Source organism: Sorex fumeus, unplaced genomic scaffold (genome assembly GCF_029834395.1).
Source record: "Sorex fumeus unplaced genomic scaffold, SorFum_2.1 ptg000048l, whole genome shotgun sequence".
Lineage (NCBI taxonomy): Eukaryota > Metazoa > Chordata > Mammalia > Eulipotyphla > Soricidae > Sorex > Sorex fumeus.
The window spans coordinates 2,186,377-2,211,989 of NW_026606105.1; the positions used below are offsets into that span (position 1 = coordinate 2,186,377).

Below are 25,613 nucleotides of genomic sequence, written 5' to 3' on the forward strand. Positions count from 1 at the left end.
GAACATAAAGTAACAAAATAGGAGACTAACACCCAAGAGTGGCTGAGATTAGTACTGGGAGGTTTGCTCCATGGCTTGGAGGTCAGCCACACATACTAGGGGAAAAGGCAGCTCAGATAGAGAAGGAAGCACCAAATAAAAGGTGTTGGGAGGATCCTCTCAGGATGGGAGAAGCATGCTGAAAGTAGACTATAGACCAAACATGATTGCCACCCATTGCCTCTTTTGCAAACCACAACACCCAATAGGAGAGAGAGAGCAAAAGGGAATGCCCTGCCACAGAGGCATGGTGGGAGGGGGGAATGGGTGGTGGGAGGCATACTGGGATCCGTGATGGTGGGAAATGGGCACTGTTGGAGGGATGGGTATTTGATCATTGTATAATTGAAACCCAAGCACAAAACTTTGTAAGTCTACAACTGTACCTCATGGTGTCTCACTAATAAAAATTTAAAAAAACAAAACAAAACAAAACCAAAAAACTGTGCTGGGTTAGTTGAGCTGGTGATTGAAGCTCTAAGACAACTTCTGTAAGGACGAGGGAGAACAACCTTGCAGCCAAGAAGAGTCAGCACCTGTGTTGGAAGTCTTGTGGCTTTTCTCCAAGGGTTACTGGGAGCTATTCTGCTCTCCTCAAGATGAAAGTGTGTGTCAAGGAAACAGTGATCCAGGCTTTGCCTCATGGAGACATTCTGGGTTTGGAGAGACATAGCTCTTTACAATGACCAGGTTTCCACAAGACATCCAAAGAGACCAGTGTGCTAGAAATGCCCAAGTGGGTTGAAGATGATGAGCAGGACAGGGAGGAGAGAGGAACAGAGGAAGACGGTTTGTTTTGGGGCCTCATGCAGCGGGAACCCCCGGCTTCCTTATGTGCTCCATCACTGCCCTATTTATTAATAGGGAGCTGGGGGTTGAATTTATTTCAGTGTTTAAAATTGAATCACCATGAGATACACAGTTACAAAGTTGTTCCTGACTGGGCTTCAGTCATACAATGTTCCAACACCTGTTTTTTCATCAGTGTACATTTCCCACAACCAATGTATCCAGTTTCCCTCCCTCCCACCGCAAACCTGGACTGCCTCTATGACAGTTACCTCCCTTCTCCTCTCTTCTCCTCCCCTCCCCTTCCCACTCCTCCCCTTTCCTCCCCCCTCCTCTCCCCTCTTCTCTCTCTTGCTCTCTCTCTCTCTCTCTCTCTCTCTCTCTCTTTCTCTCTCTTTCCTTTTGGGCATTATGATTTGCAAATCACAATGCTGAAAGGTTATCACGTTTGTTTCTTAACCTCCTTTCCGCACTCAGTTCTTGTTCAGGGCGATCATTTCCAATTATCACTATCATAGTGGTCCCTTCTCTAACCTAACTACCCTCCTGGGGGTTGAACTTAGGGCCTCAGACTAAGGTGTGTGGTCACAGCCCCACGCCCTACAATTGATGCAGATGATGCTAGCTGAAAGGGGTGTATGTGTGTGCGCGCGTACGTGTGTGTTACCACAGTCCAGCTTATTCACCCTGTATATTTACATGGAGAAAGAAAAGGGAAGTGTCTGGGAGGGGCTTAAGGGGAAGCTGCAGTGATTTCCATCCATAAAACTTGAGCACGAAGATGCTAAAAAGACAGAGAGTAGGTACGGTGCTCGCCCTCGCGCAGCCAACCCAGTTTGATCCCCACCAGCGCACACAAGGTCTCCTGAGCCCACCAGAAGCCATTTCTGAACACACAGCCAGGAGTGAGCCATGAGCACAGCCGGGTGTGGCCCGCCCAACCAAACAAATCTGAACAGACTTTGAGGCTTGACGGTGTCTGTCTTCCCATGCTTGACTGATGACTTCTTTTTCAGGACCAGCACGCTTGTCCCTTGTAAATCGTCTTTGGACCCAGTCACTTCACTCTCCTGCAAGAGAGCAAGCTAAACCGTGATTACACAAAGAACACGGGCCAGTAAAATGAGAGCAAGTTTCATCAAATTGATGTGGTCTGAACAATGCCAAACGGCTGACTATCTGCGGAGAACGCTTTCTCTTTCATTCCTTTGGAAGTCAGGATGCCAATGGTATATGGGTATAGAAATATGGTTGTATTTGTATAGGGCCTATTGGTATATACTACGAAACTTTTCACACTCATTCTATGGCTGTTTCAAACGCTCTTTTGCTTTTCGTGGCTCACCGGGCGGTGGACCTGGGATGTCTCAGGCTTGGGCGAACCATATGGGGTGGTCGAGGATTGAACCAGGGACGGCAAAGGCAGATACACAATATCTCCCTGGCTCCCCCTATATACCATTTATTCTTAATTCCCCCAGATTCAAAAAAAGAGGAGGGTAGATAAAAGTGGAACAGGAGGTGGTTATCTCTGTATCCTGGAGAACGGGACAGGGGCACCTATTCCCAGGGGCGCCTTCTGATTCTAGGGCGCGTTTGGTGGTGGTGGGGGGTGGGGTAGTTTCCAGCGTTGCGAGGTTCAGAAATCGAGAAGCGGCCGCGCGGCTCGGAGGGTCCCGGCTCAGAACTCAGCGCCGCCGGCACGAGGGGGCCAGGGCAGGGCCAGGGGCAGGGCAAGGCCGGGCAGGGGGCAGCAGGTGCCGAGCGCGGTTCCCTGCGCGGCTGGACAGACCCTGCGCGCGCGGGGACTGCAGGTGTGCGCGCGCGCGCGCGCGTGATGGGAGCGCGCGGCAGGTGCGCGCAGGTGCGGGAAGCGCGCGTGATGGGAGCGCGCGGGCGGAGCGCGTGTGCCGGGAGCGCGCGGGTGGAGCGCGTGGGCGGAGCGCGTGTGCCGGGAGCGCGCGGCAGGTGCGCGCGGGTGGAGCGCGTGGGCGGAGCGCGCGCGGGGAGGGAGCGGGCGGAGCGCGCGGCTCCCGGAAGCGGGCGTGGCCGCCCGGCGCGGCTCGTCCTTAAACCCGCGCGCGCGGGGCGCGTCGGCCCCAGGCCCTTGCAGCTGAGCGCCGAGCGCTCGATCGCCGCCGCCGCCGCCGCCGCCGCTGCCGCCGCCGCTTCCCTCCCGCCGTCCCGTAAGTGCGTGGCCGGCGCGCGGGGCGGGGAGCGCGGGGAGCGCACGGTCGGCCCGGCCCCCGCCGCGGCCCCCCGGAGGCTGCCGGGCGCGCGCGCACGTGGGGCACCGCGTCCCGGGAGGCGGGGGCGCGCGTGGCGTCCACCCCGGGGCCGGGTCGCGGCGCGCGCGGGAGCGGGAGGCGTTGGCGCGCGGCGTTTCATTGCGTTTTTTTTTTTTTTTAATTTTTTTTATTTCTCCCTCTCCGCGCAGGGGCCAGCAGCCCGCGATGGAGCGTGCCTTCACCCCGCTGGAGCCCCTGCTGCCCACCGGTACTGTATCGCTCCCCACGCTCCCCGCTGACACACGCTCCGCCCCGCCGCCCCCTCCGCGCTGGCCTCCAGCCTTCACGTTGCGCCTCCCCCCTGGCTCCCGCTTTGGAAGAAGCAGGGTCAGGCCGAGTTCGTGGGGCCGGACTGACCGTGCACCCCTGTCCTGCCCCTAGCGTGCACCCGACACCCACCGAGCCCAGCTCCAAATGAGGGGCTCAAGGGGTCAAGATAAGTCACGGGTATTGCCCTGGACACTGCATTTTACAATCCCCTTGAAAGTGCCCGACCTTATCTAGAAAAACATTAGTAGCCGGAGTGGTCCCCCCACCCCGGAAAAGCTTGGCGGGGGGGGGGGGACCCACCCAGGGTGCTGGAGGATGGTTTAGATTCAAGGGGCCAGGGACAGTAACTCACTCGGGTAGGAGATGGGAAGATGGGTTTTCCTCGAGGCCGTTTAGTGGCATTCACGCTCCTATGTAGTCATTAACTCCTGTGATCATTATGTAATAAATAGAGTTTATGCGTTATCAGCTTTTATTGTGTGTCTGTTGTTAAGAACTTCCGAGTGTAAGTTCAGACTGTTGAACGAAGCACAGCACAGTGTATGATGTCTCTAAAGTTGTTAAGCACGAATCCCTGGGTTTTGGTTGAGACTTGGGAGGGTCTGATTTGAACATCACCCGCCCCCAGTCCCTCCCCCCCCACCATATCCTGGGCGCTTTCGATGTTAAAAGGAATCAGTAGAAGTTTGAGGCTTTGAGCCCTCATTCTGCAATTCTTTCCTATATCGTTTGCATTTAAATGCCTCTCTAGCACCTCTGTGAAGAGAAAGACTGGCAGTGACAAGACTGAAAATCCAAGTTCCAATTTAGGTTTGATTTCTCTAAAGAGGTTGGGTGTTAAATCATTTCTATAAAACGTAGGCGTTTGATTCTTTAATGGTTTGTTCCTAAAATAACACATCTTTTTGGGGAACTAAAAGCAGCTTTTTATTTACGGGGGATGGGGGGGCATACCTCCCCCTCTGGGAGTTTCCTGTCTCAGGCCATGCTGAGAGGCTCTGAGCTCAATGGTTCCCCCCTGCTGTCTCGCCCATCCTGAAAATAGCCCTTTAAAGTTAAGAAGGGCCTGGCAAAGGTAAACATTTTGAAAGTCCAAGTTCATTGTTCTCAGTTCCTCTGTAGCAGACCCGGCAGTGTTTGCAAGAGTTAATACTTAAAACAAAAATCCCTGCTTGGCTGAAGATCTCTGTGTTTTCAAGGCAGAGATAGTAGTTAGGAGTTCCTCATCCTGGTCACATTTGTAGACTATCAACTTCCCTGCACAGCAGTCCAAGGCCTAGTAGTGGTAATAATCCAGGTGGAGACCTGGAGTTTTCACCCTCTCTGCACCTGCAGATGGGCACTGGTACGGGGATGGGGGTGGAATACCACCGCTGCAGTGGGGAGATTGGATGGATCGGGAGAATCAGGGTCTCTTTCCAGCAAAGCTCTGCCACTTCCTGCGAATCATCAGTAGTAATACTGGATTTCGGGTTCCTCAAGTGTCAAATAGAATTTCTCTTGATTGGGACATTAAGGATCTGGGGGTTGTCATTGGTCACCTACAATAGCTTCTGTCCAGGTAGCTAGGAAGTGCACTGGTAAGTCTGAGGGAAGAGCAAAGGGTGTTGGGAGGCAGGGTCAGTGATGAGGTGGGAAAGTTCTAGAATAGGACGCGACTTTGTCAGCTAGAGGCAGCACTTTTGGAGCTTTATTTTTTTGGGGGGGCCACACCGTGTGGTGCTTCGGGCTGACTCCTTGTTCTGCACTCAGGGATAACTCCTAGTGGGCTCAGGAGATCATATGGGGCGTTGGGGATCGAACCTGGGTTGTCTATCACAAGGTAAGTACCCCACCCAGTGTACCATCGCTCCCACCCCACTCCCAGAGTTTTTGAGACCGAGAGACGGCCTGGATTCTATTAGTCAGGCCTCTGGAAGCTGTGTGGAGTCGGGCAGGCTGATGTGGGAGACTGAGGCACCTGGGCACCCGTCTGGAGCTGCCTTCTCTGGAGGCGTCCTGTGAAACTGGCTTGCACACCTTACTCTTGTTCCTTCAGGGAAGAGCACGTAGAAATTCCTGTTTCAGCTCAAGCCTGGTCTCTACATAGGGCCCCTGGTAGGACTCTGCATTTTAAGAGAGCACCCCAAAAACGAAGCATTGCGGGCTGGAGAGAGAGTCCAGGATGAGGCCAGGACAGCAGGAATTTAGGGTAAGCTTAGAACAGCCCTCATACGCGTACAGGAAGACAGTATATGCTTTACATGTTTCATCATCTCTCCCCTTTGCCCATTTTGGCAAATCAGAGGGTGTAATTACAATACAAAATTACAGAAGGTAATTTTTTAACGCTTTCTGTTAAGAACTGGCCTCCGATTCCACTCCGTCTCTGCCTTACCGGTTCATGTACTTAGCCTTCATTCTCATCATTTTCAAACTTGGAAGGGGATTTTTGAAAGAGCAAATTTAAGAATGAAGTTCAAATCATCCTACGTTTACATTAAGGGATCCACTTTAAGATTTGTGATTCAATAAAGTTTCTTGTTATTCACTATCATCACCCTGTTGTTCATCGATTTGCTCGAGCGGGCCCAGTAACGTCTCCATTCGTCCCTGTCACGTGCTGGTGTAGCCCGATGACATATTGGAGGCTCTTTAAGGGTCCGGGGAATGAGGATCATCATTGTTACTGTTTTTGGCATATCGAGTATGCCACGGGTAGCTTGCCAGGCTCTGCCGTGTGGGCGGGATACTCCCGAGATACTCTGCCGGACTCTCCGAGAGGGATGGAGGCTTTTGGGGCTGCCTCTAATCACCTTTACAGGTGTTCCCAGGCAGGCATAAATGCGGGCATGATACTCTCAGTAGTCTGCCGTGTTCTCTGAGAGCGAGAACTAGAGAATAAGAGGTTGTTCTTGTTATTAAACATAAAAAAAAAAATGAACAGCCTCAAAGATAGAAAATCACTGCTCTAAAAGGCCATTCGCATGGGCCTCGGACCCGCCAGGAGGGAAATCCTCATCGTCCCGCTCTGCCCCAGTGCCTGGCACTAAGGAAAGTGCTCATACATCTCTTTAGTGAAAAGATAGACACCAGAGTCCTGCTTAAGGATCAGCTCCCGAGTCCTCCTGGGAGGGGCCCCACACACACTCCCCCCATCCCCCCAATAGTGTTCTAGAACAGTGCAGTGTCAGCTTGACACCTAGTTGTTCAGTAAAGCTCATTGGGATAAACTCCAGATCAAGGCTGTTGTTGGGCAGAGAAGTCATTTCTCTGTGAGTTGCTTCTGTGAATTTAACTTGCAGTGTGCTTAACTGGTGCGCATTCGCAAACTTGGAATAGAGGCAGTGGGTGGTCTGCTTGGGGGGCAAAAGCATCTCTCGGGGATGATGACTAGTTTGGAAAGAGATGAGAGAAAAATACTGATTTTTCTTTTTCCTTTTACTGTACCTAAGGAAGGTGAAAGAACGTATCTCGAATGTGAACTTTTCCTGTAATTCTTCTTCTAAAAAGGACCATTATTATTAAAGCTTGGCATAGGTGTGTAGGTTTCTGTGGATACAGCCTCTTGTTGTCCTAGTTCTCAGCGGGGGTTGACTCGTGTTGTAAAGTGTGTGAGTCGCTCTTTTAAGATAGTGAATGAAGTTATATGTGTCTTTTGACTAAGTTGTATGTACTCTCTGTTAAGTGTCTTGTATTTAAATTTTTTTTTTCTTTTTGGGTCACACCCAGCTTTGCACAGGGGTTACTCCTGGCTCATGCACTCAGGAATTACTCCTGCCGGTTGCTCAGGGGACCATATGGGATTCTGGAAATCAAACCCGGGTTGGCCGTTTGCAAGGCAAACACCCTACCCGCTGTGCTATCGCTCCAGCCAAGTGTCTTTTAAACAACGACTGTTCTATCCTGCGTACCAGAGGTTAGCATTCTAAAACTTTGTGTTTCTGCACTTTGTCTGTAAATAACCGGTCAACTAGAATGTTCGGAGCTTTGTCCTGCAACAGCTCCACTTCCTCCCTTGTGGTCTGTGCTGAGTTTTATTTTTTATTTATTTTTTATTTATTTTTTTGCTTTTCTGGGTCACACCCAGCTATGCACAGGAGTTACTCCTGGTTCATGCACTCAGGAATCTCTCCTGGCGGTGCTCAGGGGACCATATGGGATACTGGAAATCAAACCTGGGTCTGCCGCGTGCAAGGCAAACACCCTCCCTGCTGTGCTATTGCTCCAGCCCCGGTGTGCCGAGTTTTACTTCTTCTCTTCTGGCCACATGTCCTGATGTTGAGGCTTACTCCTGGCTCAGTGCTCTGGGACTCCTTTTGGTGGTGCTCAGGGCTTCATTATGTAGTACCAGGGGTCCCACTGGGTCAGCTGTGGCAGGCCAGTGCCTTAACTCCCGCACTATCTCCCAGGCCCAAGTTCTCCTGTTTAAAGGGCAGCTGAGATTCAAATGAACTTGCTTCATTTCTCTGGCTTTCGTTCCTCGCGAGTTACGGTGTGCGTCTCTGAACATGATACTTTTGACATGTTGCGTTGAGTCTCACCTGGAGCGTCAGCGTTGGGGATTGTCGGATCACAGGGTCTGTTTGTGTATGTGTTGTGAAGAGGCTCTTCCTCTGCTCGTGGTTGTGTGCCCTTCGGTTTGGCCTAGTGGTGTGGAACGACCAGATGTGACTCCCTTAGAAGAGTCTTAAAGGAGGGTCCAGAAGGAAACAAGATGATGGAGTTATATATTATAGTTCCATCCCCCGCCCCCCCCCCCCCCAGAACTGTCAGGATATGAGAGATGGAGATGAGGAATGTTGGAGTGGCCAGAGCATGGGGTCTGCTGGACATCACCGGGGTGGCCGAAAGAGCTTTGGAGAACACAGAGAAGCTTTCTCAGCTTTGGGCCATCTTGAGTGACCTTCAGCTCAATTGTGTGGCACAAATTCAACGGTGATAAGGACAGAGAGGGTTGTGGGAGAAGGGGGTTGAGTATTGGACGAGTCACAGTGGATTATGGGAGACTGTTTTCCCTTACAGCAGGAGATGGAAAGGTCTGAAAGTTGGTTTCCTGCCGGGACCGTCCATACACAGCAGTTTTTTAAAAAAATTTTTATTAGTGAAACACCATGACGTATAGTTGTAGGCTTACAAATTTTTGTGCTTCGGTTTCGATTATACAATGATCAAATACCCATCCCTCCACCAGTGCCCATTTTCCACCACCACGGATCCCAGTATCCCTCCCATCCCCCATCCCCCCATTCCACCCTGCCTCTGTGGCAGGGCATTCCCTTTTGTTCTCTCTCTCCTTTTGGGTGTTGTGGTCTGCAAAAGAGGCACTGAGTGGCAATCATGTTTGGTCTATAGTCTACTTTCAGCATGCTCCTCCCATCCTGGGAGGATCCTCCCAACACCCTTTATTTGGTACTCCCTTCTCTATCACACAGCAGTTTTTATTCAGTGCTGGAGCACCATTAAACCACAGTCCAGGCTCTGGTTAGCCTTTGCTAGCTGGACATGATGCGTGCTCACTTCGTTACCAAAAGTCGATGCTCGAGTTCCTTTCGTTCCGTGTTGCTGATAGTGTTTTTATCATCCATGTTATAATGAAGTGAATGGAAGGATTTTATTTATTTATTTTATTATATTTTTCTTTTCGGGTCACACCCAGTGGTGCACAAGGGATACTCCTGGGTCTGCACTCAGGAATTACTCCTGGTGGTGCTTGGGGGGCCAGATGGGATGATGGGAATTGAATCTGGGTTGGCCACGTGCAAGGCAAATGCTCTACCCGTTGTGCTATCGCTCCAGCTCCGGAAGGATATTAATTGAGGATTTCCTGTCTGAGCCACAGGGAGAGTTCAACGCCTTCAGTCCTGTGTTCCTGTCCCCGGCTCAGCAGTGCAAACCAAGGCAGGAGAGAGTGCTCTTCAGGCTTTTCACTCCTGCAAACACGCTCTGGCTGGCGGTTTCAGACACTGGTTTCATGTCTTTTCTCTTGCCCTTGAAGCTCCCAGTATCTGATCTCTGACTGACTTTCTGGAATACTGTTTGCCTCACTGGTGCCCAGTCAAGCTCATCCGTCCACTGGTTACATACTCAAGCATTTGCTCTTGCCTCAGTACTCCTAAATTTATCACCTGGAATGTTTTGTTCTTTTTCTTTTTTTTTCTTGATCATTTTTGGGTTTTTTTTTTTTTTTTTGGCCCATACCCAGCAGTGGTCACGACTTGCTGTGCTCAGGGATCACTCCTGGCAAGATTTGGGTGCTAGGGATCAAATCCAGGTTGCTTGTGTGCAAGGCAAATCTATACTATCTTGGCAGCCCCATGGAATGGCCGTTTCTAATTCTTAAAAATTTTCTTACATATTAGCTGTTCTTACGGGAGTGTGGCATATATGATCTGAATGCGCTGTTCAGGTTTGGGGTCCACTGTGACTGTGCTGTGAGGGGGGGTCTCTGTGTGGCGGGGGTGGGCACCAGCTTCCTGCACAGAGAGGGTGTGCTCTGCCCTCTCAGCCGTCTCCTGGCTGGCCCTGATTTAATTGAGTTTGATCTCTTTTATGGCAATGCTGATTCCTATTCAGGTTGTTGGTCTGTGACATATCTTTTGTGAAATGTTTTGGTGTCCTTTGCCATTTTTTTTACTGGCTTCTTTCTTTCTTTCTTTCTTTCTTTCTTTCTTTCTTTCTTTCTTTCTTTCTTTCTTTCTTTCTCTCCCTCCCTCCCTCCCTCCCTCCCTCCCTCCCTCCCTCCCTTCCTTCTTTCCTTCCTTCCTTCCTTTTTCTCTTTCTTTCTCTTCTCTCTGTCTCCCTCTGTCTTCATTTCTTCTTTTTTTTAAAGAAACCAATTTGTAAGAATTAAAAATAGACATATTGACATCTTATCTTTAGGCAGACCAGGTAATATTGATTGGCGTGAATATTGCAAAATGATTGCCCAGTGCATTTCTTTGTGTTTTTTGTTTTTGCTTTTTAAGTCACACCCGGCAATGCTTAGGGGTTCCTCCTGGCTCTGCACTCAGGAATGACTTCTGGCCGTGCTCAGGGGACCATATGGGATGCCAGGGATTGCACCCAGGTTGTCTGCGTGCAAGGCAAACGCCCTACCCATTGTACTATTGCTCTGACCCCATTTCTTTTTATATTCTGGAGATAGTTCTTTCAACCTTGACTTTTTCCCCCTCAGTGAAATTTGGAGACGGGCACTTTCCCAGGACAGTTGTGGAGATTAGTACCTGAAACGCACGGAACATTGGCAAGTCATAGGAACGCCAATGCCGTAGGTATTCTCATGGTTATATATGGGGTCACTCCTGCCTCAGAGGACTGGGTGGTGCCAGGAATTGAACCCAGGGCTCCTGCATGGACAGCTTGTGATGCACGCTCTGAGCTGTTTCCTGCCCCACTCACTACTGTGGCTTGAACTGGTATAAATCAGTGTTCAACAGCCTTCCCTAATTTGTGGCTCCTTCCCAGCTTGTTTCTGCCCGTGGGTCCCGCTTGTCCTACCTTGAGACCTTTTACACGATTTTCACCTGTGACCCCTTTGGAATGTGCTCGGGGCTCATGGCGGAGGCGGGGGCAGGCATATGTTGAGAAATACTGGTGTAAATATAGGCGTGATTTCATGATGCTACAACAAAGAACTATCTTTCTTCCTGTTCTTGCTGTCTCTGGTTATTTCATCTTCGTCATGAAGCTTTGCACTCAGAAACTTGAATGAAGATTTTGTTCTATGCCCCTGATAACCTAAAGGTGGATACGAGAGATTCTCTGAATTCTCACTTCTGTGCATAGCCTATACATTTAAGACAGAGCCAACAGCTACAGAGCTTTCAATTCTTGGTTAAACAAGAACTCTGTTCTTACTTTAAAAAAATCTCAGTATACTTTTTTTTGGGGGGGGGGGTCACACCTGGCGATGCACAGGGGTTCCTCCTGGCTCTGCACTCACGAATTACCCCTGTTGGTGCTCAGGGGACCATATGGGATGCTGGGAATCGAACTTGGGTCAGCCGCGTGCAAGGCAAACGTCCTACCCGCTGTGCTATCACTCCAGCCCCTCAATATACTTTTACAGCATAATGCATACGCATTTATGAATTGGAACTTTGCATAAGTGAAGTTGAAGAGCCTTATCTGAGGGCTGGGAGACAGCTCAGGAACTCAAGTCCATGCTTGCTAAGTAGGGGGCCTGGGTTTGGTTCCTCGCACTGAACTGTTTTCCTGAGCACTACTGGGCACGTACCCTAAACCAACAAACATCCTGAGTACAACTGGGCATGTCCCCTAAACCAACATCCGTGTTCACGCTTCCCCCTCGCAAAAAAAAAAATGCATACCAAATTTGTCAGTTACAACAAGATTTAAGAGAAGTCTTAAATTCAACACAGTTCTCTGACTCATTTAAAATTCCCCTTAATATCCATTACTAACGCCTTGAGTGAGGCTTCTATGTCACTCTGGAATGGTGGACTAAAAAATATGGCAGTGTGAAACTGAGTCAAAAGTTTTCATTTTATTTTGCTTATATAAAATTTGATCAGAAATTTATGCTCTGGAGCATAAATTACTCTTTTTTTTTGGGCAAAGAGATTATATACATTCAAATTTTTTATGTAATGTAATGCAATGTCTTCCCGTTGTTCATCGATTTGCTCGAGTGGGTCCAGTAACGTCTCCATTGTGAGACTTCTTGTTACTGTGTTTGGGATATTGAATACTCTCGGTAGCTTGCCAGGCTCTCCGAGAGTGGCGGAGGAATCGAACCAGGCTCGACTGGACTGGCTGTGTGCAAATTTTTAAATTAAATTTAATATTAAAAAAACTTTGTTTTTTCTGTTTTCTGGCCACACCTGGCAATGTTCAGGGTTTACTCCTGGCTGTGGGCTCCGGATCACTCCTGGTGATGCTCGGGGGACCATATGGTCCCCTGGGGATGGAACCTGCACTAGCCTTGCTCAAGGCAAGTGCTTTATCTGCTGTGCTATCTCTTCAGCCCACATTTAAAAGCATTCCTGTGACTCTGGTGTTGGGAAATATGGTTGAGCTTTATTCCAGATTTACCATGTTAAGTATTACCACACACCTGATCAAGTCAGCATAATTACAAATGTTTCTAACCACAGATATTTATAATGTACTATGTAACTACGCATAGTTCTGCTTTGAAAACCTTATAGAAAAGCTTTAGATCCGGAACACCCAACGCTGAGCTGTAGTTGTCCTGATTTTCGGTGTGACCACACAGCCAAACTCTTGGTTTCTTTTGTGTGTGTGTGAGAGGGGGGATGGAGTGTTGTTGAGGCCACCCCCAGCTGTTCTGAGGGCTCCCTCCTGGCCTCTGTCCCCAGAGAGACAGAGTGGTTGGGTCACACCCGGTGATGCTAGTTTACTTCTAGTGGTGTTTTGGGACCCGTATGTTTTGGGGCCCGTATGTTTTGGTGCCAGGGGCGAACCTGGGTCAACCCTGCAAGGCTGGTCCAGGCCTAGTAAGAGTGTGTGTTCGGGTGCTGAGGCCCAAGATCAAGGCCTCACGCAGGCCCGATGGACGCATCCTCCTTCAGCCATACCTTGGCCCTGTTCTGATGCCACTGTGGGGGTGCATGTGCTGGAGTGATAGCACAGCGGGTAGGGCATTTGCCTTGCATGCGGACAACCCGGGTTCGATTCCCAGCATCCCATATGGTCCCCTGAGCACCGCCAGGAGCAATTCCTGAGTGTCGAGCCAGGAGTAACCCCTGTGCATCGCCGGGTATGACCCAAAAAAGCAAAAAATAAATAAAATTATCTTGTTCTGCAGTAGTAGCAAAACCTTTGACTTAACTTGTTGCTCCAGCCTTACTCTTCTGTTCGATTTGAAATCCATCGTTGGAGACTTCAAATTTCATAAATGTTCACAGGACATTTATTGCATTGACTGTTGGTGCTTTCCTGGCACGTGGAAACTTTGTTGGAAACTTTTTATTCTCCGGTTTGCTTCTAAGACCTCGGCCATCCCAAAGCATTACTTTGAGTGCAGTAGAGTTGTACTTACCCCTGTTATTTTTACTTGGTTTTTATATTTGCCTTAAATGTTGTCTTTATTTTAATTAGTTTCATTATATTTGACGATGGAAATGTTGGTTTTACTTTCCCCCAGTTTATGGCCATCTTATTTCTTTTTCCTTAAGTAATATCTCATTAACTCTCTACGCCATCTCTTCCACATCATCTGGAGACTCAATTCCCTGTGTTTTAAGGGGTATTAAATCCCTGTAGCCTCCCCCCACCATCCTTTCATATTAGAATTTTAATAGCTCCCTGTGTTTTGAAACGCAAGGTTTAAAGACAGCGTAAGCATAATCATAATTAAAAAAAAACAAAAAAAATCTTGTGTAAATCACTACTTTGTAGCATGATTGGAAATTATGACATTCCTCTGGATGAAACGCTTATTGTGGGGATGGGAACAGTTTTAGTGTTTGCAATATGAAAATGTTAAGACTTGATTGCACCTCCCCCGGAAACCTTTTGTGGGTACCACCAGATGTCTTCGGAGGTTCTCTAAGAAAATGAGGTGTGTTTGTGTATTAACATCCCAACAAATGAATGTTATTATCTTTGTTTTTTTTTTCCTTCTTGGTTTAATCCATCAGAAAGAGTTATTCTTTGTAAGCTGCGAACAGATGCTCAAACAAATGGGTTTTATTCCGAGAATTTATCACACTATTGTGTTGGGAGGCATTCTTTTGTGGTGGAACCATTGCTTTTGTTTTTATTTTAAAATTCTTGCCTAGAACTAAGCTTTTGGTTGACTTCTTGGTCTTGCATAAGATACTACTTCCACCTTAATCCCTGCTATTTGTGTTGATGTTGAAGTGACTGCCTTTTCTTTCTTTTTTTAATTAGATTTTTTTTGGGGGTATACCCAGAGGTCCTAGAACTTCCCCCTCGCTTCGTGTTCAGGGACCACTCTGCCATGCTGGGGAGTGAGTTCATATTGGTCACCTGCACGGTCAGCACCTTACCGATTGTGCTATCTCTTGGTTCTTATTTTTATTTTCAAAACAGAGGAGCTCTTCTGACAGTTTCTCTGCAACAATAAAAAGGCCTACAACTGTGCGTTCTGCAGGTAGACCTTAGACGTTCTTAGCAATCTCGGGCTAATCAGCATCTCTTCGTGGTGGCCCTTCGCCTTTTTTTGGCTTGAACATGTTTAGGTCGCTTTTAATCTTTGAGAAAATACACCATTGTTAGACAATGGATTGTAAAGAACACGCGCACATTTAACAGAAGTGAAAATTGACCTTTAGTTCTCTCATCTATTGCAAATGAAATCATAGAGATGCCTTTTCCGTTCCATTGAATTGCTCTCAACTACATCAACACCAAAACCAGATCTGTCTTCTTTTTTTTTTTTGTCTCTTTTTCCAGGTCATTATTGTAATTATTAGTCTGATAATTTTCTGCGTGTCTGCCATGCATCAGGAGATCGGAAGTAGGAGTTCTAAGCTTTGGAAGACACACCAGAAGTTTTCCTTACATGCTCCGGATTTCCACATCCACTAGTCATTACGGTCTTCATAAATTATTCCTGGAAAATGAGATACTCTTAAAGTGCCAACCAGGACACTTTTCCATTTTTTTTAAAAAGACAGTTTTTCTTTGAGTAGTTTTAGGTTTACAACAGAATTGAGAGAAAGGTATATAGAATCCTCACCTCATTACTTCTCCTTTTCACAATTTTGCTTCTCCCATTATAAACATTACATTACAAGAGCGGTGCATTTGTTAAGGTTGAACCTACGTAGACACAACATAATCATCCATCCATCCATAATGGCCAGGAGTGTCTGCTCAGGTCTTTTGCTTATTTTGTGATTGGGTATTTTTTTTTTTCTGGGGCGGCGTTGTGTAAGTTCTTTGTATATTTGAAACATCAGCCTCTTCTCAGATGCCTGATGTATGAAAGTCTTATCCCATTTGCTTGTTGGTTGCTTTTTTGTTTTTAGGTTTTTTTTTAATTATTCTTGCTGTGTAGAAGCTTTTAAGTTTGACACAGTTCCATTTGTTTATTTTCGTGCTTGTGTTTCTCTCACTTATAGAGTTGAGTCGCTAAGTACATCTGAGGTCTAAGTCCAGGAGTGTTTTTTCTCTGTCTTGAGGGTTGAGTGGGTATTGGGCATATCTGGCAGTGCTCAAGAGTTATTCCTGGTTCTGAGTTTGGGACTATGCATGGTACCTGGGATTGGACCCAGGTCTGCTGCATGCAATGCTCACATCTCACTTCCTTTATTATCTTTCCGTCCCAGTTCCAAGTCTTCTATGTTCTCGATCCATTTTGAGTTAGTTTTGAGGTCTGATATTAGCGATCAAGTTTTATTTCTTAGTGTGCTGCCCTGTTTTTCCCAGCACCGTTTGTTGAAGAGAACTTCCTTTGACTCCACTGGGCGCTCTCAGCTTCTTTGTCATCAGTGAAATGTTCATTTTATACATGTCTTTACTTTGGGGCTTTCTAGTATGCTGACTGGTATTCATTTTTGTTCCAGTACCATCTGGTTCTGATTCCTGTTGCTTTGGAATATGGTTTGAAATCAAGGAGCATACTTTCTCTATTGTTGTTCTTGTCTCAGGATTGCTCTGGATATTCTGGGTGCTTTAAAAAAATGTGGGTGTTTTCAGACCAATTTTAGATTTGTTTTGTTCATTTTCCTTGAAAAATGCCATTGGAATTTTTAAGAGGGATTTCTTAAAATCTGTGCATTGCTTTAGGTATCATGACAAATGAAAATGAATATTTTAATGATATTCTTCCAGTTCAGGAAAATGGCATTTCTTTCTATTTCTTTGTCTCCTTATCTATTTATTCCTTATTTATTTATTTATTTATTTATTTATTTAAAGAATATGTGTGTTTCACCTTCTTTGTTAAGTGTACTTTAAGGTTTTTTTTTATGCCATTGTCAATAAAATTATCGTGTTATCTTCTTTCTTTGTTCATTGTTGGCATAGAGACATGCAATAGATTCTGGCCTGTTGATTTTTGTAGCTACCCACTTGACTATTTTTTTTTATCTAGTCTGTAGGTGTTTCTGTGTATATTATGTTTTAGGCAAATAAGGATTTTTTTTTATTTGCCGTATATGACTCTTATTATGTTGATATATGCTCCCCGATTCTCAGCTGATTCTAATTTTATTTTAATTGAGTATTGAGCATTTTATATTAATTGAGTATTGATAAAGTTGTGAATTGTGTGATTTTTATCTTTTGTTTGTATGGTTTATCATTTTAGTTGATTTATTTATATTGGATGATCCTTTCATATCTGAAATTGATCATGGTATTTGACTCTTTGAATGTATTCGTGGATTTGATTATTTGTCTTTTGGTTGTGAATTGTTTTGCATCTACGTTTATCACTGCTAGAAGTCTATAATTTCTTTGTCTGGATGTATTTGTCTGGTTTAAATATGAGATAATGTTGGACACTTAGAATATGTTTGGGATATCTCCACTCAGATTCATCCGAAGAGTTTGAGAGGACGGATATTCTTTAAAGTATGATCTGTTTCATTAATCAAACTGTCTGGCGTGGCCTTTGCTGGTAGATTTTTGACTCTTGGTTCAGTTTCTGACCAGTCTGCTCAAGCTTTCTACTTCTTCCTGACTCATTGTTGGAAGGTTATACAATTTGAAGAATATTTGTGTTTCTTGTAGGTTGTCCAGTTTGCTTGCATAGAGATGTTTTTCAGCGAGTTAAAATAACTCCCGTTCCATGAGATTATTGCTCTATGGAGCTTAATTACTGCCAGTAGATGCTTGCTGGTTGTTTTCTAGTTCTGTGGCCTTTCCCTCCCTTATTTAAACCAGATAAGGGAAGAAGTAGCAAAACACCCCGAAACAGCCCAGCTGAACTGGGCTGGGCCTGGAAATGACTCCAGGGGACAGGTTCCATCGGGCAGTTTTCCTGGCATGGCCGTGGCTTGCAGTGCAGGTGGGAGCTAGTGGCCCTTTGTTCCCTCATTGTTAACTCTGACCTTTGTGCCGGCTTGGGAGGGTGGTGGAATTGACCTCCGGGGCCACACGGATTTGTGTTTCTGCACGTGTGTTTGCAAAAGGTACTGAAATGGGGGCTGGAGAGGATACTGTGGAGCTGAATCCAGGCAGGAGGCCCATGGCCTGGCCCTCATTTAGTACAAAGTCTCTTGAGCACTTAGAATAACTCCGAGCACCAAGCTGTGAGTCGCTGAGCACTGTTGGATGTGGCCAAGAACCATTAAATATGAACATACTTATCGAAAGGTGAAATGACTTTCACGGTCAGCACTTCTGCTCCAGTTACCTTGTGGTGCATCTTAATTCCAGGGTGCTTGGTCTCTGAGTACCAAGTACTGTCTTTTTACTCTAGAAATGACTTCCTGCCCCTTTGAGCCAGTGTGGCCATTGGTTATGATCATGCCCCCCTTCCAATCCACCGATAATTTAACTATCTTGAATTGTGCCTGAAATTTGGAAATTTGGGATTGGGATTGACAAAGTGAGCAAGGGGCAGAGAGTGAAAAGGTATGGTGCAGGCTCGAAAGATTCTGCACAGGATTTCAGGAAGAGTGGGTCTGGGGGCATGGGATTAGAGCGGGTGATTACAGGTATCGAGTGTCTGAACCTTTTAAGGGCTCCTCAAACTTGGAATAGTTTGCCAGGGTAGAGTCTGGTGGAAACAGTAGATAGCTTTTGCTCAACGCTGTCATTTAATTTAGGTGGTAGATCTTTTCCTCTCTAACTTCTGCTCTGTCTTGATCCAAATGACTATTTTAGGAATACGTGATACGAGGGTTTGCTCCTGGCTCTGCCACAGAGATCACCGCTGGTGGTGCTCGGGGGACCATGTGGGATGCTGGGTCTCAACCCCCATCAGCCTGCATGCAAGGCAAGCACCCCAACTCTCCAGTCCTAGAACATTTAATCTTTGAAAGTTCTCCGGAGCCGATTTTCAGCTCACCTGTGCTCTAGTGTTCTCTGTTTGGTGGGACTATGAGGATATGCCCGGGATGGTTCCTCTTAACTAAAATCGCACCAAGAGTGTTTGGGCCAGCTGTGGTATTGTGTACTCAAAACCCATCATAAATTCCCCCCTCTATCTGTTCAGAAATGGGACACTGGACCCACTCGCCAGGTCGGAATAAGACTTGAGATAAAACCCGACCTTCCACTTTTGCCCTTCGACTGTATTTTTGCACTGAAAATGGCTTATGTTTAGTTCACCTTGTCATGAAGCTGACTCAGTTTTTTCTGGCATCTCGAGAGCCAGAGCGAGAGACACTCAGATGGGAAGAGAACGCGCCAGATGTGGCTAGTTGGATGCAACACTTCCTGCTCACTTCTGCCAGGCCACCTGGGTCATGTTTGAGTGGCAGCAACCTGGTGTACTGACTTTGCTCGGTTCTTTCACCGAAGAGACTCTGGAGTTACAGCACAAAGATGATGAACAGGAGCGTTTGCCACGAGCTTCCTGAGTGCCAGGACTTTGCTGCTCTACCTCATTGGCTGCCAGAAAGAACCACTAGTGAGAGGTTGCCCACATTGTAAAATGTTTCTTCAGAAGAGTCATACTCCCTTGGCCCAGAATGGAATGAAGACACGGCCTTTCTAGAGATGGTGGCATATCATCAGGATTGGGATAGTTCATTGCCTGCATCTAGGAGTGACTCACATTACAGCTGATGCACATGAACGTGTAAACAGGAGCACGTGGGTTCCACGGCATGGTTTTTGGGCTGAGGATTGACGCTTGATGACAGGGTGACTTCCAGGAATTGCAGCACGGTACTCAGGAGTTAGAATCTTAGAACTGTGTGGATATTCAGGACTAGAATACCCTACTTCTGCTTTCCAGAATTTACTTGTCATCCTCCATCTCAGATGAAGTAGGTTAATTATTGCTGTCTCAATTTTTTCCCCTCCAGCCTTCCCAACGGCTTTTCTTTTCTTGGTGTCTATTTGAGGAATGATCGGTATAACATTAGAGGAATTTCCGGTGTAAAATACAATGTATTACACGTGAAATGATCATAGTAGTAATAATGTAATAACACTGTAACACTGTCCTCCCGTTTGTCATCGATTTGCTCGAGCGGGCACCAGTAACATCTCACAACAAATTGTGAGACTTGTTGTTACTGTGTTTGGCATATCGAATATGTCACAGAAGCTTGCCAGGCTTTGCCATGATCAAGATTATTGTAATAATATAATAATAAAAAATAATCATTATTTTTAAATTAATTTATTATATAATTATAGAGCACTGTAGCACTGTCTTCCTCTTGTTCATTGATTTGCTTGAACGGGTACCAGTAACGTTTCACAACAAATTGTGAGACTTGTTGTTACTATGTTTGGTATATTGAATACGTCACAGGGAGCTTACCAGGCTTTGCCGTGTGGGTGAGATACTCTCAGTAGCTTGCTGGGCTCTCTGAGAGGGGCGGAGGAATCGAACCAGGGTCAGCCACGTGCAAGGCAAATGCCTTACCTGCTGTGCTATTGCTCCAGCCCATATAATGATATAAATTCATAAATTTATATTTATAAATTATAAATGTATTTATATGTAATATATAAATTTATGGGAATTATATAAATTTAAATAATTGATAAATAATAATAATAAATGTTTTTGGCTATACTTATCGGTGCTCGGGGCTTATTCCTGATTTTGCACTCAGGAATCACTGTTGGTGGGGCTCGGGAATCATTTGGGGGTGGAGTTCTAACCCAGGTGGGCTGTGAGGCAAGTACCCTATCTGCCATATTATTTCTATGGCCCCCTCAATTTTTTTTCTTAAGACAAATGTAAATAGAGGCTGCTAAAATCTCAGAGCTGGGAGGAATAGAGACATTACTGGTGCCCGCTCGAGTAATTCAAAGACCAAGGAGATGACAGTGACAGAGATACAGTGAAATGTAAATATCTACTCTCTTGATTAAAAATCCCACATGAAGGGGACTCGTGTGCATGCCATTTGCAGAAACTGGTGCCAGGTTTCAAATATGTTAACACAGTCTTCTTAATTGTCGGCCGTGTGCAGTACGGCAGGTGCTGGGATTCTAGCTCTTGGGTCCCCAAAGCCTTTTCCATTCTCTCTGCTTCCTGCGCATTCCAGAGCATCTCGGTTGTCTGGGGCGCTCCGCCTTCCAGTCCAAGCCAGTCCAGTCCATTCTGCTTTCGCTGACTGCAGCTGTGGTCATGTGTCCGCTCTACTTCCCCTTCTCCAAGCCCCTGAGTCAACTGGTCACCTGGATACATTGAATGGAGTTAATCGACCCTCCTGGGTGCAACAGTTTTGTTCTTGGTGTTCCAACGCATTGGCCAGGTTGAAGGTAATTGATGGGTCTGATTATATGCTAAAGAAAATACAAATGACAGATTTGATGAAACGCTTTCTGGGGGTTCATTGGCCAAACCCAGTGAGGGGCTTCTCTCGCTCCCAAACCAGTCTTTTGGGGTAGCTCCTGCTTTTGCTTGGGGACCATGTAGTGCCAGAAAAAATTGGCCAATGATGCTGTGCCAATAGTGTCCCTGTGGGTACCCACAGACTCAGTGAATGCCCAGGACAGCAGGGCTGAGAAATCCTGAAGTTTTTAATCCCCACTTTACAGCAGAGATCCTGTGTACTGTCAGTGGTTACTGGTCGGTTTAGCAAATAACATCTAGAACCTAGTTATTCTGAGGATATTCTGTGATTTATTCAAACTTCAGATTTCAGTGCGGTCCAGTCTTTCACAGTAAGAATGATGTGGTGACCCTCCCCCCCGAATGACTTAGCCAGGCAGTTCCACACGCCGTGAATACTCAGGAAGTCATGAGATCACCGTTTTTTTTGCTCCGAGCTGCTATTGACAGCAGTTTCAGGTGTCCTTTTGATATTTCCAAGTTTGCTATTTCTTTTGAAAGACCCGCATTTGATATTTCTGACTAGTCCGGGAGAAAAGTCGGTCTGATTCTTCAGTTCAAGAGCACAGGGGACTTGAGATCAAAGAGCCAGAGCTAGGATCTCCAGGCAATGAGACTTCTTCAAGCGTTGCTGATATTGATCTGTGCGCTTGTAAGAGCTCTTAGAGGCCAGGGACATGAATTTTATCCATCTTCCTATCTTAGACCCATTAAGGTCATTTGCCAGTAGGCTCAGCTCTGTAGCCATCCCCGCTGTCCTGGTGCTGGGATCCCATTTCCTGTCCTGGCTTTGGGGGTCAAGGTCAACCCTAGCCATTAAGACCCAGTCTCTGGCTACACTCCCCCCACCGAACGCCCTCCCCCTCTCCCCCCCATCCCTGTCTGGGTCTTGAGCCTTAGCAGCTCAGTGCTGGAGTTCACTGTTCCAGCTTTTATTTTTCTCTTTTATCGTCCTCCACTGCCCCCAGTTCTCCTTGTCCTCAGAGTGTTCCCTTTCTTGTTAAGGCCAACCACATTTCAAGAGAACAGTCTTAGAAACTTATTTTATTTCAATCTAGCCTTTTGCAGTATTTATCACAGGAGGGGTTTGTGGGAACAGAAGTCTGCCATATTTCTTCTGCTTCTCAGTCTTAAGCAGATTCTGTCGATCAGGTTGAAATCTTTCAGCTGGGAGTGTTTTATCTATTATTATGTATATTTTTCATCGCTTTATTGGCTTCAGACATGGTGGTTGAATTTTCTCTCTCTCTCTCTCTTTTTTTTTTTGGCTTTTGGGTGACACCCAGTGATGCTCAGGGGTTACTCCTGCCTCTGCACTCATGAATTGCTTCTGGTGGTGCTCGGGGGACCTTGTGGGATGCCGGGATTGAACCGTGATCAGTGGGGTACAAGGCAAATACCCAACCCACTGTCCTGTAACTCCAGCCCCCCAATTTTTTCTCTTCATGCTGAAATCACGCCTTGAATCTGCTGGTTGTTCTGCTCCAGTGTCTGTCTGTGGGGCTGGGATGTCCACGATGGTTTCATTGCTTCAGTATACAGTCCTATTTCTGAACTGCCTCCAACAAGCTGCCTAGTATCTATTTTACGTAGCCTCTTCTGCGTGGCACCTGGACTTGGGGCTTCCAGAAGGTCCAGGAGAATAAGTCCCATTGTGGGGACACTTACCAAGCCCTTCTCGTATTGCCCAGGTTAATGCTACATTTGCCGGTATAGTCACGGGCCTTGAGGACAATTGCTCAACCTGCCCTTTTATCTAGACACCATCTAGAATCTCATTACTACCAGTTTAATGGACTGAGAACATCCTATAACCTTTGTCTTGAACACTGCAGCTTACGATCTTCTTCCTCTTTAGTTGAAGCATATTGTTAAACTTTCAATTTTGAGTATATTAGATTTATCTCCTGCCAATTCAGAAAACAATACAGAGATTCCATTGCCTCATCCAACTTCCACCCATGCAGTCACCCAAGCTAAATTTAACATGGCTATGATTCTGTTTACTAAACCATGTCTACTAAGTTTTCTTCTACTAACCATTTTCTGCCCCAGGATGTGCCCCAGGAGCCTGTGAAAGTTCTACTTCTGCCTCTGGCCTCTGCCCTAGTCTTTTATGGTCTGGCTGTTCTGAAGAGCTGTAGTGAATTAGTTTGTTTTACTTGGTTGCAGACCAATTCTCTTTTTGCACCTGTCTACTTTTTTAATTGGAAGTGCAAGGAAAAAGCTTTTGGTTCTTTTTTATTTAATTTTAATTAATTAATTTATTTTTATCGAATCACCGTGAGATACAGTTACAAAGCTTTCATGTTTGAGTTTCAGTCATAAAATGATCAAACACCCGTCCCTCCACCAGTGCACATTCTCCACCACCAATGTCCCTGGTATACCCCCCCTTTCCAACCTTCCCCCTGCCTCCATGGCAGACATGATCCCCCATAATCTCTCTCTACTTTTGGGCATTATGGATTGCAATACAGATACTGAGAGGCTATCATGGTTGGTCCTTTATCTACTTTCAGCACCCATCTCCCATCCCGAATAATCCCTCCAACCATTATTGACTTAGTGATCCCTTCTCTATCCCAGCTGCCTTCTCCCCCAGATCCTGAGGCAAGTTTCCAACTATGGGGAAATATTCCTGGCCCTTGTGCCTACTGTCTTTGGGTGTCAGTCTTATATTATTTTATATTGCACAAATGAGTGCAGTCCTTCTGTGTCTGTCCATCTCTTTCTGACTCATTTCACTTAGCATGATAATCTCCATGTCCATCCACTTGTAAGCAAATTTTGTGACCCGTCTACTCTTTTTTCATTAGGTTGATGTGAATTTCATGCATTTCATGCCACAGACTTCATGGATGTGCCCTGCTCACTGTCCCGTTTCTCAGTGCTGACACTCAGAACCTAGTTCTCTCAGGAATTTGGTTGAGTTTCCACGATTTCTCCTGTTGAAAGTTACCAGTCTCTTGGCAAGTCAAAAATATTTCTGAAATGGTGTTAGGCAGAGTTCTGAGCCTATTTTTTTGCATGTAGCCGTCCAGTGATGCCAACACAATTTATTAAAGAGGCTTTCCTTACTCCACTTCACATTACTTGCACCTTTATCAAAGATTAGATGAGCATATGATTGAGGAGAGATGTCAGTGTATTCAACCCTGTTCCATTGGTCTGCAGTTCTGCCTTTGTTCCAGTACCATGCTGTTTTAATTATTACTGCTTTGTAGTACAGTTTGAAGTTCGGGAGGTTGATTCCTCCCATTTTCTTTTTCCCAAGAATTGCTTTAGCTATTCGTGGGGGCTTATTGTTCCATATAAATTTCAAGAGTGTTTGCTCCATTTCTTTGAAGAATGTCATGGGTATCCTTATAGGGATTGCATTGAATTTATACAATGCTTTCGGTAGTATTGCCATTTTGACAATGTTAAGTCTCCCGACCCATGAGCAGGGGATATCTTTCCATTTCCTCATGTCCTCTTTTATTTCCTGAAGTAGCGTTTTGTAGTTTTCTTTGTACAGGTCCTTTACTTCCTTAGTTAAGCTGATTCCTAGGTACTTGATTTTCTGGGGCACAATTGTGAATGGGATTGTTTTTTTCATGTTGCTTTCTTCTCTCTCACTGTTTGCGTATAGGAAAGCCATGGACTTTTGGGTATTGATTTTATAACCTGCAACTTTACTATACGAGTCTATTGTTTCTAAGAGTTTTTTGGTGGAAGATATTGGGTTCTCTAAGTAGAGTATCATATCATCTGCGAATAGTGAGAGCTTGATTTCTTCCTTTCCTACCTGAATGCCCTTAATATCTTTTTCCTGCCTAATCGCTATTGCAAGTACTTCCAGTACTATATTGAACAGCAGTGGAGAGAGTGGGCATCCCTGTCTCGTCCCTGATCTTAGAGGGAAGGCTCTCAGTTTTTCCCCATTGAGGATGATGCTTGCTGTAGGCTTGTGGTAGATGGCTTTAATTATGTTGAGGAAGGTCCCCTCTATACCCATTTTGGCTAGGGTTTTCATCATAAAGGGGTGCTGGATCTTATCAAATGCTTTCTCTGCATCTATTGATATGATCATATGCTTTTTATCTTTTCTTTTGTTGATATGGTGGATTATGTTGATTGATTTCCGAATGTTGAACCATCCTTGCATCCCTGGGATGAATCCTACTTGGTCATGGTGTATGATCTTTTTGATGAGTAGTTGGATTCTATTTGCTAGTAGTTTGTTGAGGATCTTTGCATCTGTGTTCATCAGGGATATCGGCCTGTAATTCTCTTTCTTTGTGGTATCTCTGTCTGCTTTTGGTATCAGTGTGATATTTGCTTCGTAGAAACTGTTTGGAAGTGTTTTTGATATTTCAATTTCGTGGAAAAGCTTAAAGAGTATTGGGAGTAAGTCCTCTTTAAAGATTTGGAAGAATTCACTAGTGAATCCATCCGGGCCAGGACTTTTGTGCTTGGGGAGACTTTTTATTACCATTTCAATTTCCTTGATGGTGATAGGTCTGTTCAGGTATTCCAGGTCTTACAAAAGTAAGATCAAAATGGATTAAAGACCTCAACATCAGACCAGAAACCATAAGGTACATTGAAGATAAAGTTGGCAAAACCCTCCATGACATTGAAGCTAATGGTATCTTCAAAAATGCCACGCCACTGGCCGAGCAAGTGAAAACAGAGATAGATAAATGGGACTATCTTAAACTAAGAAGCTTCTGCACCTCCAAAGAAACAGTGACCAAAATACAAAGACAGTCTACAGAATGGGAAAGGATATTCACCGAATACACATCTGACAAGGGGTTGATATCCAGGATATA

At 45.7% G+C, this 25,613-nt stretch overlaps 1 protein-coding gene across 1 annotated transcript in view; it reads left to right on the forward strand.

Moving 5' to 3' along the window:
• Positions 1-3,002: 3,002 nt before the first annotated feature.
• TPK1 (thiamin pyrophosphokinase 1) overlaps positions 3,003-25,613 on the forward strand; it is a 428,537-nt gene continuing 405,926 nt past the window's right edge. Inside the window, exons 1-2 of the mRNA XM_056124023.1 lie at positions 3,003-3,014; positions 3,266-3,324. Of these exons, the coding sequence (XP_055979998.1) occupies positions 3,282-3,324 (43 nt within the window). The 5' untranslated portion in view covers positions 3,003-3,014; positions 3,266-3,281. The remainder of the gene's footprint in view (positions 3,015-3,265; positions 3,325-25,613) is intronic.